The sequence below is a fragment of the Dasypus novemcinctus genome, chromosome 16, assembly GCF_030445035.2.
Source record: "Dasypus novemcinctus isolate mDasNov1 chromosome 16, mDasNov1.1.hap2, whole genome shotgun sequence".
Lineage (NCBI taxonomy): Eukaryota > Metazoa > Chordata > Mammalia > Cingulata > Dasypodidae > Dasypus > Dasypus novemcinctus.
In genome coordinates, this window is record NC_080688.1 from 62,253,369 (window position 1) to 62,268,154 (window position 14,786).

At 38.5% G+C, this 14,786-nt stretch overlaps 1 protein-coding gene and 1 non-coding gene across 2 annotated transcripts; both read right to left on the reverse strand.

Moving 5' to 3' along the window:
• Positions 1 to 2,247: 2,247 nt before the first annotated feature.
• ATP5F1A (ATP synthase F1 subunit alpha) lies at positions 2,248 to 14,621 on the reverse strand. Its single transcript, XM_004485344.5, has 12 exons — positions 11,669 to 14,621; positions 9,968 to 10,046; positions 9,093 to 9,262; positions 6,230 to 6,403; positions 5,951 to 6,117; positions 5,604 to 5,752; positions 5,154 to 5,305; positions 4,823 to 5,047; positions 3,598 to 3,705; positions 3,340 to 3,484; positions 2,599 to 2,749; positions 2,248 to 2,464 (listed from the first exon to the last, which is right to left on the reverse strand). The coding sequence occupies exons 1-12, from the start codon at positions 11,726 to 11,728 to the stop codon at positions 2,383 to 2,385; spliced, it is 1,662 nt and encodes a 553-aa protein (XP_004485401.1). The 5' UTR covers positions 11,729 to 14,621; the 3' UTR covers positions 2,248 to 2,382.
• LOC111762221 (U6 spliceosomal RNA) lies at positions 8,860 to 8,966 on the reverse strand. Its single transcript, XR_002795389.1, has one exon. It is a non-coding gene; the product is annotated as a U6 spliceosomal RNA (small nuclear RNA).
• Positions 14,622 to 14,786: the final 165 nt, after the last annotated feature.

The window sequence follows — 14,786 nt, forward strand, 5'->3', positions numbered from 1 at the left end:
GATATTCAGAAACAGAGACAATATTTCACAAATTGAAGAAACCCATTAATTCCCAAACAAGATTAAAGGAAATATACTAGAAAAAGCAAAAACAAAAAAACCAAAAAAAAACCCAACTAAAAATAGAAAAGAATTAAAATATCTTAAAAGCTGCCAAAAAAAAGAGAAAACAGCTTATATTTAAAGAAACAATGACAGTTGAAGAAGCCAGCAATAATGGAGGCCAGAAAAGAGGGAAATGTAACTGCCAGCCTAGAATTCTAACCCCAGAAAAAAACATCTTCAAAACAATCAGGGAGTTAAAAAGAATCATAACCAGGAGACCAGCTACTTCCCAAAGGATGTACTTCTGGCAGATGGAGAGTAGTCACAAAATGGAAGGACTGAGATTCAAGGGACAAAGAACAAAAAAAGGCAAATACTTGGGGTTTTAATTTTAGACTTTAACACATTAATATGCACATTATAGTTTCTAAACTAACTAGTAAAAGAATAGACATGAACACAATTTTCAAACCAGAAGGGGGAAAAAATATAAAAAGTATCAATTCAGAAGCCAAGAATGGTGAGAAAAGAAATGGGGAGGAGACAGGACAGAGGAAAAAATAAAATTTTATATTTTTACCCAGATACCAGTCATTTTTTTTTTTCTTTTCTTTTTTAGTAAGTGCTGGGGATTGAACCCAGGACCTCGTACAGGGGAAGCACGTGCTCAACTACCAAGCTATGTCCACTCCTCAGTAAGTTATTTTCATTTGTTTTTCATGGAGGTACCAGGGATTGAACCCAGGACCTTGTACATGGGAAGCAGTTCCCCACCTGTAATTCTTCAGAGCTAAATGAATATTCTTATTGGAAGGCATGGCCTGACAAGATTTGTTTTTTTAAAAATCCAGTTATATGTTCTTTTAAAATATCTAAAGCATGAGATACAAAAACGCTGTAAATAAAAGAATGAAGATTTGCCATGCAAATACTAACCAAAATAAAGTTTCTAGCTATATTAATATTAAAATATTATTGCCCTAAAACAATAATAAAGGAGATCAACTCATCTAAATTGTTCTGAGAAACATCTCAAGATCAAACCAATAGAATGCCTGATAGGTTTAAACACATTAATTCACACAATTGGATGAAGAGTTAGTGATACCACATGCCAAAAATGCTTATGGTCTAAGAAATTGCAATCATGAATTGCTTTGTCCCTACCCTAATCATATTCATATTGTGATGATGTGATGAAAGAAATGCATAATTATGGTGAGGTATGTAATGTGTATGAGTACACACCAGTGAAACTGTCATCATCCAATGGGAGAAACCAATGGCACAGTAAGAGTAAAGCATTCATTTTACTGTCAAATGACTAAAGGGAAAAAAAAAACTGAAATAGAAATTGGTTAGCGTAGGAGGATGTTTGGGATAGGCAAGGGACTGCATTTTTTATAAATAGACTTATATAAAAAATCAGACTTAAAAAAAAATTACATGCATGTGTAACATTTTAAAAATGGACAAAATAGAGCCCAGGAAAGATCCAGGCATGGGTCAAATTTATGAGAGGCACCAAATCAGATAGGTGAGAAGCTGAAATAATAAATGAACTGAAAAAGTTGGATAAGCATATGGAAAAAAAAAAAAAAACTCCAGATGAATTAAGCTCTTAGATGACAAAGGCAACCTTTAAAACTCTTTTAAAATATACTTATCTTTGGACTATAGGGTAAGAATTTGTAAAAGAGACAAAAAACACTAATTATAAATACTCATCAAGTTGATTACATTGTAGCTAATGTAGCATTATAGTTACTATGTTAACTATACCATGGGAAGTTATTCATATCAATTTCCATAATTCATTCATTCTGGTATCTCCTTTCTCAGTTTTGGTCCCAATTTTTCTCACTTTGGCAATTTTTTTTGTTTCCTTGAGAATTTTAATTGCTCAGTTGTTTTCCTGCCCACAGTACCTCTTTATATAGTTAAATCTCCTGGGCCAGGGAAGCTAGTTAGGCTTCTCAATATTAATTGTTAAGTGTGAACTTAGTTACATATATCATTATCCAAAGCTTATGAATTTCTCTTTAACCAGTCATAAAGAACTTAAGATTCTGCAAAGAACTCAGCTTTTAATTATCTATTAATACCTCTGCTGATCCTACCAATATTCAAGTAAAAGAAGCTAAGAAGTATTTATTTACCCAATCCTCAAAGTTATCTCAGTTTTTTGAAGAACTAGAGATATCCACCAAACAATATGGAGCTTTTATTTTTAATGTGATTTCTGTACATTAAGTATGAGAGTACTCCTTTTACAAATGGAACTGATTACCAGAACAATGACAAAACCAAACTGACATTTAATTTGAATCCATGAATTTAAGCTTCAAATCCAGCCAAAAAGTTTGTTACAATCTCTTTCAGCTTCGCATCTGATTCTTCTGAGATCTTTCCATCAGCCCTATTTGGAAATGAAAGTAGGTTGTCAGTTATGACCCAAACAAAAATTCAGTGACTGGACTTAGTTATAAGGTTAAAAATAATTTTAAAAAATGTTGTATCTTAAAACTTAACTGCCATCAATTGTAGTCATACCTGATAGTGTTCAACAGAGCTTGGTGTTGGCTGATAACATGAGACAAGAAAGCATTCTCAAACTTTGTGATTTTGCTGGGCTCCAGCTTATCAAGATACCCCCTTACACCAGCATAGATGACAGCCACTTGTTCCTCAATAGCCATTGGAGCTGAAAAGAAACAAAAGAATGCCAAATGACTTGCTCAAACATAAAATGCTATATTATCAGAGTAACTTACTTTTCCTATTATCAACATGTACCCATATCTTCTGAGACCTACAATCCACATTAATACTCCTTTTCTCACCTCCCACCCAAGAAAACACTTTTTCTTTCTTTATATATACTTACTCAAGTAGTATTTGGGCATATCCCATAAATATGCTTATAATCTGCAGGGCTCATGCTGTTTTAGGTATAAGTAAGTAGTTGAAATCTCATGGCAAGATAAAAACATACTAACATTCTGTTCATTCCACAAAATTCCATTCTTACTGCCAAAGGAGGGGGTTCTAGCAGATTTTATTTATGAAAAGAAGGTTTAAAATAGTAATAATAAATACTAAGTTTTCCTGGTTATTGACTTCATGGCATTTACATTCAAATAGCTGTAAGGACTGCGCTTTAAGTAAAATAAGAAAATTGGCATCAGCCACATTCGAAAGGCAGTAACTCTGATGAAAAATAACAGCATGCACTATAAATTACAGGCCTCGACATACAGTAGGAACTTGACCAAGAGAAAAAAAAGAACTCACAATACTGTCCTTGTTTCAGCAACTCAGTCAGACGCACACCACGACTCAAGAGTTGCTGTGTAGCAGCATCAAGGTCAGAACCAAACTGGGCAAAAGCAGCAACCTCACGATACTGAGCTAATTCCAGCTTCATGGTACCTGCCACCTGAAATAAAGAAATTGCTGGTAGTTAATGCAATGTCAGAGTACTATACATGGTCCATACACTTTTAAGATTTTAATCTTATTCATTATATTACCAAAATGATGCAAAATTACCTGTTTCATGGCTCTGGTTTGGGCGGCAGACCCGACACGAGACACAGACAAACCAACATTAATGGCAGGGCGAATACCTTTGTAGAACAATTCTGTTTCCAGAAAGATCTGCAATGTAAGAAGAGACATATAAGCAAACTTAAAGAAATCAACTATTTTCAAATTTAACTCACTGTCAAAAAATATAAAGGCAAAATCTGAGTAAAAATGCTAAATGTTTTCTACGGTAAAGAGGCTTCCAAATCGTCTACAACCCCAGTACTTATCCTATTACTGATAAATGAGAAAATAGATAATAATATTTATGCTGAAATATATACAGATGAAGTGACACGATATCTGACATTTGCATCAAAATTATAGGGGAGATGACGGGAGGAGTGGGGTAAGGGGGGTGGGGGATATATGGGGACCTCATATTTTTTTAATGTATATTGAAAAAAAGACAAAAAAAAAATTATCGGGGAGAACATGTGGCTCAAGCAGTAGAGCATCTGCCTCTCAAACAGGAGGTCCTGGGTTTGGTTGCTAGTGCCTCCCCTAAAGAAAAGACAGACAACAAACAAAACAACGAGTGAAAGGAGAAGGAACCCCCCAAAACAAAGAAAAAAAAGGAAAAAAAAATATCAGGGAAGGAAATAGAAGTGGCTCAACCAATTGGGTTCCCGTCTACCATATAGGAGGAGGTCCAGAGTTTGATGCCCAGGGCCTCCTGGTAAGGGAAAGCTGGCCCACGTGGAGTCCCAGTCCACACTGGAACGCTGCCCCATGCAGGAGTGCCCCCCTCCATGGAATACCGCCCAACACAGGAAAGCGGCCCCACATAGGAGTGCCAGCTAACACTGAGAGCTGGGCAGCAAGATGACACAACAAGAGACACAGAGGAGAGAAAATAATATGTAGCAGAACAGGGAGTTGAGGTGGTGCAAGAGAGTAATTGCCTCTCTCCCACTCCAGAAGGACCCAGGATCGGTTCCGGGAACTGCCTAATGAGAATACAAGCAGACACAGAACAACACACAGCGAACGGACACAGAACAGAGAATGGGAGGAATGGGGGGAGAAATAAAAAGAAATCTTAAAAAAAAATCAGGGAAGGAAAGAAAACAGGAGTGGGCATAAATGAAATAAGAATGAAGTACGCTACATCATGAATTGATAATAAACCAATATCTTGAAATCATCAAAGATTTTTAAAACCCCGTTTTAACTACTAAAATAATACCTGTCCATCAGTGATGGAGATGACATTTGTTGGAATGTAAGCAGACACATCACCAGCTTGTGTTTCTATGACTGGTAAAGCAGTCAAGGAGCCACCACCAAATGAATCATTCATCTTGGCTGCTCTCTCCAGGAGACGGGAGTGTAGGTAGAACACATCACCAGGATAAGCTTCACGACCAGGGGGTCGGCGGAGCAATAGAGACATCTGACGATAAGCAACAGCCTACAGTATAAAAAAGGGTTATGATATTTACCTATTAGACAAATCTGCATTTTTTCAACTTTTAGTGTAAACATATAAATGATTCCAAAAATATGTTTCCTTTGACCTGTTTGGATAAGTCATCGTAGATGATCAAAGCGTGTTTGCCGTTATCCCTAAAATATTCTCCCATGGAACACCCAGAATAAGGAGCCAGGTACTGAAGTGGGGCAGCATCAGAAGCTGTAGCAGAAACCACAATGGTGTACTTCATGGCATCTGAGGATAGAAATAATTGATTTTTTACAAGTTCTATAATCAATATGGCAGCTTTAAATTAGAAATTACTATAATAAAAATTACTAAAGGGCTAAAATGATTAACCATCAAGAAGTAACCAAATACCTTCTACTTTAAAGAAACTGACAAAATCTTAAAACATATTGCTTTACATGAGTAGAAAGTTCAGTTCTTTAAGTATTATTAATTAAAATCAATCTTCATTAAGTGTAAGCTATCCTAAGAAGACTAGGAGCAAAAGGACTTAAGATAACACCAACAGGACTAAAGTTAATACCTGCATCTGTAAGTCTCTTCACCAACTGGGCAACAGTGGATCTCTTTTGACCAATAGCAACATATATACAGTATAGCTTCTTCTTTTCATCAGTTCCATCATTGAAACGTTTCTGGTTAATGATTGTGTCAATAGCAATTGAAGTTTTACTTTAAAAGGACAAAAACATAAAAGGCACTAAATACATTAAAATATTTCTCAAATAAAAATTTTACTACTACCACTAATCCCCATATCATTCAACTTTTTCCACCATATCGAAAGCATTTACAACTTCAAGTCTAAAAGAAGTAATCTTTCCATTGCAATTTTCAGTTAGAACTTTCAACATGCTATTGAGTCTTTACCCAGTCTGTCGGTCACCAATAATCAGCTCACGCTGACCACGACCAATCGGCACCAAGCTATCCACAGCCTTAATGCCAGTCTGCATTGGTTCACGCACAGAGATTCGAGGAATGATGCCAGGGGCTTTCAGACCAACTCGCCGGCGGGTCTTGGAACCAATCGGACCCTGTTTTTTTTTTTTTCAAAAGAAAAAAAAACCAGTAAAAAGAAATTCTCAGAATAATCAGTTTTGATGCTCATTAGAAGCTACGATCATCTCTAGTGAATTCTAAACCTACCTTTCCATCAATGGCATTACCAAGGGCATCCACTACACGACCCAACAGCTCTTCACCAACTGGAACGTCCACAATGGCTCCCGTCCTCTTCACAATATCACCTTCCTTAATTAGCTTATCATTTCCAAACACGACAACACCAACATTGTCAGGTTCCAAGTTCAGAGACATACCCTTTACAAGACACAAATGAACACCAATGAAGCTTGAGTGGCGCTTCTTCCCATATACCATCATTACATGATATGAAAAACGCTGGGGGAAAAACAAGTAGTATTGCCCTTCTCAATTTGGTTTACTCTGAGTATTTTTCTAACTAATGACTAATCTAGTTTGTATAACATTTTTACAACAGTAACATGTTCCTTTGAATAATCTTATAAGCCTGACATGCCCATTATTACATTACTAAATAACTAAAAGCAGCAAGAAGAAATTCAACAGGGTAAACTTTTTTCCACTGTACTACCTTTGACTTTTGAAGTGGTTAATCTGTATGAAATAAGGTGTCCAGGATCAAATGAAAATTTTAAGACAGATTTGATTTATAACTTTCTATCTGTGAGAGTCTCCATAAACACTCTATACAAAATTATTTAATCATTAAGTTAATAGAAAGTAAAACCAAAAGCTACCCAACTGCAGCCATTCAAGAACCTTAAGGTTTCAGCTCCTTAAATCATAACTAAAGCAGAAAGGCTATCCCAAGATCAGTGTCTGGTCAGTAATAAAAACTCTAAGGAAGCGTTTATGGCAAAAACAGAAGAATATAAAGAAACATTGGGAAGCGGACTTGGACCAATGGATAGGGCATCCGCCTACCACACAGGAGGTCTGCCATTCATACCTCAGGCCTCCTTGACCCGTGTGGGGCTGGCCCACACACAGTGCTGATGCACGCAAGGAGTGTCGTGCCACGCAGGGTTGTCCCCTGCGTAGGGGAGCCCCATGCGCAAGGAGCGTGCCCCATAAGGAGAGCTGCCCAGCATGAAAGTGCAGCCTGCCCAAGAATGGCACTGCACACACAGAGCTGACACAACAAGATGACACAACAGAAAGAAATACAAATTCCCAGTGCTGCTGATAAGGATAGAAGCGGTCACAGAACACACAGTGAATGGACAGAGAGAGCAGACAACTGGGGGGGGGGGGGCGGAAGGGGAGAGAAATAAAAAAAGAAACATCATTGCAGGGGAGCGGATGTAGCTCAGTGGTTGAGTGCCTGCTTCTCATGTACAAGGTCCCAGGTTCAATCCCCAGTTCCCCCCTAAATTGCAGGTGCAAAAATTTCACTCTAAATCTGTGCTGTTCAGGGAAGCGATTGTGGCTCAATTGATAAGAGTATCCACCTACCATATGGAGGGTCCAGGGTTCGATACTGAGGGCCTCCTGACCTGTGTGGTGAGCTGGCCCACGCACAGTGCTGCCGTGCACAAAGAGTGCCATGCCACGTAGGGGTGTCCCTCATGTAGGGCAGCCCCATGTGCAAGGAGCGTACCCCACAAGGAGAGCCGCCCTGCGCAAATAAAGCGCAGCCCACCCAGGAGTGGTGCCACACACATGGAGAGCTGACACAGCAAGATGATGCAACAAAAAATGCAACACAGTTCCCCAGGCAGCATGACAAGAATGCAGGCAGACACAGAAGAACACACAGTGAATGGACACAGAGCAGATAACAAGGGGAATGAGAGAGAAATAAATAAAATAATCCTTAATAAATAGATAAATTTAAAAAACCTGTGCTGTTCAATATATAGCAACTTAAATTTATTAAAATTAATTAAGCCAAATTAAAAAAAATTTTTAATTAAAAATGCAGTTCCTCAGTTGCCCTAGCCATATTTCATGTGCTCAATAGTCATGTGTGTATAGTATCTGCCACATTAAAAAGCAGATACATAACATTTCCATCATTACAGAAAGTTTGATTAGACAGTGTTGGTCTTAGAAGCATCTATTTCATCCTCACCTTTCAAAGATATAGACACTGATAATGAGAGGTTCGTTGTTCTGGGTAAGTTCTTAATGACAATAACTTTTGGCTCTATAACTAGTCTTCCCCATCAAACTGCTATTCCACTTAAGTGATCTTTTTCCATACTGGACACTATTAAGAGGACCAAGACTATCTATTCCTCTATGTGCTCAGTGAATAGTACTACTGCCTCCAATCAACCCTGTTATCTATCTCTACATTTGTCAGAAACCCCGACTCCTACAACTTTTATTTCTCACCCCACTGGCAGACGAGGCGAAACATAGTGGCAAAGCAGCAGATTTATATCAGAGAGCTTCTGATAGCTACACTATCAATTCATCTTTCAATAACAAAGACCTACTACTGCTAAAAAAAAGGAAGTCACTGGCTTTCAATTTTCCACCAGAAATAAATTTACTTTAAGTCATCAAATGGTTTTGTGTAAGATGATCTTAACTACAAAGAACGGACTTGAACTTCTTGAACATGGGTAGTTTACCTGATTTTCTGTTTGAGAAACAGTCACTACAATTTGCATATGAAGTAGTCCCAAGTATAACAATTCCTGCTTAACAAAAATCCTTAAATCCTTATGTTTGTCCTTTCAATCTATAACAATCATTTAAGAAGAAAAAAAACCTCTTTTTTAAAAAATATGGAACGCTTCACGAATTTGCATGTTGTTCTTGCACAGACGCCATGCTAATCTTCTCTATATCATTCGAATTTTAGTATATGTGCTGCCAAAGCAAGCACAGAAAAAGTCTTAAAACTAGAAAAAAATAATCTTGCACAATTTCTGCATTACTAAATGAAATAAAGTGACCAGGGTAAAACAGAAAAGACACCAATCCTAAAACAACAATTTCATTTCAAATTTACCTTCAAGCCTGAAGAAAACTCTACCATTTCTTCTGCTTGGACATTTCTCAGCCCGTGCACTCGGGCAATACCATCACCAATACTTAAGACACGCCCAGTTTCCTCAAGGTCAACAGAAGTATCAGCTCCAAGAATGCGCTCTTCAAGTATAGAGGACACCTCAGCAGTGCCTAATAAGGGGACAATTCCATTTAAAAAATAATCCAGCCCCAAGATATTTTCAAAACTTAATCCCAACAACATAGAAATTATTGCAATTTTGCAATAATAACTAAATTACATTTAGCAGTACCCTCACTCCTAATTTTCACTCCTTTGGCTTAATTTCTAAGGAATCTGTACCTATGCTGAAATCTGATTTTTTTTACTAAAAGATATTCATATTTTTCATCTTAGCTTTTGGTAATAATCTTTCAAAGATCTGTAAGGGCACCCACCACCTACTGTACATGCTTTCTGGTTCTACCAGAGGGGCATTATCAAAACAAAGAAGCTGAACTAATACCAAAAGGAAAACATATAACTGTAGTTCATTTCGCTAGAACAAGAGAACCTAACAAGACAGAAATAAATGGAACATTACAGATTAACAATGAGATTCTGTGGGAACTAAAAAGGAAAGAAAAATTAACTAGAAACACCATTAACTAAAAGCAATTAGAAAACATGAAGCCTTTTTCTACTTATATTTTACAAGATTTGTATAAAAAGTGCTACATGAAGTTATTAAAATTAAAAAACTAAGAGTTTAATATAATGTCATCATCAAGTGAAAAAAAAAAAGCACAACAAAAAACCCAAAAGAATACTCCGTAACAACTATGTAACTCTGTCCTCAAGGTTGTAAATATGGTGTAGACTTAGAAATGACTTACCAGTTTTCTGAAGATGAGTGTTAGATGCATGGAGGTTCCTTGCGGCAATGAAGGATGATCCCAAAGCATTTCTGGAGACCTAATGCAGTAACATATTTAAAATGTTGACTTTAAAGAAAAGTCTTTACATAAGGTCAGCTTACATAAGTGAAGGCTTAGTTTGATCAAATTATTGTGAAACTATTAATCAAATTTAAAATATTTTGGGAGTGGATATAGCTCTTTAGTTGAGTGCCTGTTTCTCATATACAAGGTCCTAGGTTCAATCCTTGGTACCATCTAAAAAAACAAAACAAAACAAAAATATATATTTTGCTTAAAGTGGAAAAACTATTAACCACGTGGGAAACTACCTTTTGAGATATGTGTAAATCTATTATGCTGTTCCTGGTACAGTGAAGGCACCCTATTAAAAAGCCTATTTTAAAATACAGTCTATTTAGAAAAGCAACTGTTAACAAAGTATAAGCATTTATACTTATACTTTTTAAAAGTACTTCTATTTTGACTTTAGGTGTATTTCAATCAAGTTGCAGAAATTCTCAGTTAATATAAATTGCTTCCTAAAGGGGGAAAATTTCAATAGACTTCCTATTTTAAAATCAAACAAGCAAACAAATAAAAACTGAGTTAGTAAATGCTAAAGAGTCCAACTAGAAACAAAGAAGTATTGACTGTGGTCATTTTTCACTGCCTTCAACAAACCCTGTAACAACCTGGGAACCTGGAATTCTCCTTCTTCTTGAAGGAGTAATGCTGTGATTGGTCACAGTCAATTCTTGAACCTATATTCCGTAAGAGCTGGGTAAAAATCATTAAAAACGCTTTTTTTTTTTTTTACCAACAGAAAATAAACCAAGTTGACACAAGACCAAGAACTGTTAGGGCTGCAGAAGAGCCAGTAAGAATTCAAATTGAGATATCTTTTGAGATGAAAAAAATAACTAAATGTAAATGGTTAAGGTTTTTATGTTAACTTCAAGGGAGGTAAGGCATTTCCCAACCTTACGGTTTATTTTACTTGTCGAGTTCTCAATCTAACAACTCCTCGAAAGATCAGGAAGACGAAGGACGAAATCTTTACACATGTCAAAGTACCGCAAAGCAAAAATTCCCTTCTGCCATATTATGAGACAATTAAGAAACCATCTTCATAGCTGTCACGGCATCGGCCGCATGAAATCCTTTTTTTGTACCTGCACGGTGTTCTCACAATCATTTCAGAATTCAGCTCAGTGAGACAGTCTACTCAAGTACTCAACAAGCCATTTTCATTTCTTTCTTTCCTCCTAACTGAATTCGAGCAGAGGTGAAATGCCGCGGCCTGCTGACCTTCATACAATGTCAGCCTCTCCTAATGCGCTTCAACAAGAATTGACAACATTCCTCTGACCTTCAGCGGGGCGAGTCCCTGAGAATCAACCGGGACTGAAGCGCTGGAGATGGGACTCCTCCCGAGGCCTCATCCCTGGGCAACAGCGAGGTTACCACCCACTGCACCACTGCACCATTCTGCACGGGTGGCGAGCCACAGGGCCCTCTGCTGTCTGCCCTGCCCAGCCCGGGCGCAGCCACCGGGGCAAGATGGCGGCACCGCCACAATCCCTCATCCCCCTTGCAGAAAGCACCCGAGCCAGGGCATCACGCCGCCTGCTGCAGCCCTCGTCGGCCACCTCCCTTCCCCGGCTCCCCGGCACTCACCAGCCCGGCCCGCCGAGGGAGGGTGCGGGCCACGGCCGCGGCTATGCGCACGGACAGCATCTTTGCAGCTTCTATTCAAGCGACCCCTCCGCAGCCGCAGCCTCGGGACTAACTGGAACAAAATGGCTGGGCGGCGAGGAAGGTCAAAGCAGCCGGCCCACCTGACCCGGAAGTACCGCCTCCTCTCACCTCTGGACAGGAATCTGCCTTTTTCGGCAGGTTTTTTTTTTTTCAGGTATCAGTTTTAGGTTTAAACTTCAAAGTCAGTGACTAGATCTTTTCCATCATCAGTTCAGTTATTCGTTACACATTTGTTTTCGTCTTTAGATTCGACCTTGTGGTTGCCCGGGACGACCACGTGGATAGCGGTCCTTGCAGGGAAGCCGTTTCCAGGGCTCATGCTGGGTGCTGGGTTATATTGGTGTCACCTAGTCCGGGGACGCGACAGCTATAACGATGAGTGGGATTTGATGGTGTCCGATCAACGACAAGACCTGTTAAAACCTTGGTGTTCTAGCAACAGTAAACAGTTATTTCCCTGGGCGGGTCACCTGAACTGCGTTTCCTGAGGAAGCATTTATTCCAAACTTCGCTCGTCCTATCTCAGACCCTCTCTGTGAAAAATTCGAACAATCTGAATTTTACAGACACACACACCAGTCTGTGATCCAATACGTACTCAAAATTTGAGAATCGCTGTTCTACATTCGATCTAAAAGAATACTGTGAATAAAGGAAATTGTTTAAAAATTTTGACAGGAACAAGGAGTTTGGGTAGAGTGGTTGTTGCCAAATCCTACTGAAAAAATGACCCCAAATCCAAGGCTTGCTTCAGACTAAACTAGGGTTCAAGTTTTCCCCTACCAGGAGCTAACTAGTTTTACGACAAGATACACTCTACTTTTTCATCTGGAGTAAAAAGGGAAATGAAAAGCATAATTTCTACATCTCCCAGTAGATAGGAGGATTGGGGAAGGACTCTTTTTTTTCCCCCTTTCTTTTTCCCACAGTTTGTTGTGTTGGATATTTCCTAATGGGACACTATGAAGGTTGCCTTCACTTGTTACTGTTCTGAGAAGCATCCTTCAGCTCCATTCACCAGATCTTGGTTTACAACTCAAACCTTAATTTGGGTGGTACATATAGAACATCTGAGTTAAAGGCTCATCTCCTAAAACATGGCTTGCAAATGCCTGGTTAGCAACCCTCTTCTCTGATAGACTACTTCCTTTTTTAAAAAAGATTTATTTACTTTATTTTTAAAAATTTATTAATTTTTAAATTTAATCCCCCTCCCCCAGATGGTTCTCTCATCAATCTGCTCATTGTTTCCTCACATTCTCCAGGAGGCACTGGGAATGTACCCAGCACCTCCCACATGGGAGGCGACTGCCCAAAAGTCTGAGCCATTTTCGCTCCCTGCAGCTGTGGTGTTTGCTGGCTTGTGGCATCTGCTCATTGCAGTGGGTGTGGCATATGCTTGTCTTTATTAGGCATCAGGACCCAAACCTGGAACCTCCCATGTGGTAGGCAGGTGCCCAACTGGTTGAGACACATCTGCTCCCCTTCTACTTCCTTTTTGAGGTAAGCCATGGATAATTTAGCAACCCTTTTTCTGGGAATCAGTTGTAGGAACAGGCTAAGAACCAGGGAAATATGGTTGGTAAAAACAAAATTGTATTTTTGTGATCTATGTATCTTTAAAAAGTTTTTTTTTTAATTGCAGGGAAATTTTGTAAAATTTGTAGTGCTGAAAGTGGACATAGGACATAAAGCTAACTTTTTTTTTCACGACTCAGGAGCTCCAACAACTTATCTGAAAGGTGGTTACTGAGGAGAGATAAATTTGACTGAAACAAAAAGAATAATAAGCAAGCCATATAATATGGCATTGACTAGTTAGTGAGATTGCTTTGAAAAGAAAGGTTTAATTATTTTAAATAGCATATGATTTAGGAGAAATATATTTGGTGCTATATCTAATCCACAATTTAATATTAAGCCACACATCACAGAATGTTGAGTACATAGTACTTCAAGCTGCTTACTTTTCCTTATGTAATATGATGCACTATGGGGAGGTTGTGGGGAGCAGTGTGCTTAAAACATAAGGAGACAAAACAAAAAATTAACAAACAAAACGAAACAAAAGGAGAGGGGAGGAATGTGGCTCAAGCAGTTGAATGCCTGCTTCCCATTTGGGAGGACCCAGGTTAGGTTCCTGGTGTCTCCTAAAAAACTAAAAAACAACAAGCAAAACAAACAAAAAACCCAACTCAGAGGAGCCAATGTGGCATAGTGGTTGAGTGCCGGCTTTCCACATATGAGGTCCCGGGTTCAATGCCTGGTTCCCAGTACCTCAAAAACAAACAAACAAACAAAAACCCAAAAACTAAAACCAAACTAAAACATAAGGAGAATGAAACACTCAGTTGTAGCCAGAATACTTTGGTCCACTGCAGGGGTTCTTAACCATTTTTGTTCCACAGACCCCTTTGCCAGTCAGGTGAAAACTACAGACTCCTCAGAATGTAGTGGCAGATAGTTTTATGACACTCAACTAGCGTCTGTCTAACTACCATAATTTCAAAGTATGGATGAGTGTAAGCGAGTTTTCAAGATCAGCAACAACTGTAATGTGATATGAAATGAATACTATTGTAATTTAGTGCATACATTCATAAGTGAAGGAAATGCTAGATTTCAGTTAAAGGCCCTGGTTAAGAACCCCAGGGCTTACTACCTGACCTTAAAGGTCAAGTCATTTAATCGCTGTGTGTTTTTTAATATAAAATTAAGTAAAATAATGTGTGCCTTACTATTTTAGGGTCCTGAAGGAACAAAACAAGAATATGAAAACATAACTTTGCATTGCTGTATAAATACATGGAAACTCTTAGCACTAACTAGGATGACAGAAGGAGGAGAGAACTTTTGGGAAGAAATGAATGAAAGAATGGTTGAATTGAATTGATGGCCCCAGCAGAAGGATACTGTCGACACCTTTTAAAAACTTTCTTCTGCAACGTTTAGCTTCCTGGTAGTGAAAAATAATGGATAAGCAATGGTTAGGATTGCTGCAGCTCATATTGCCAGAGTAAAGTAAAATTTTAAGTTA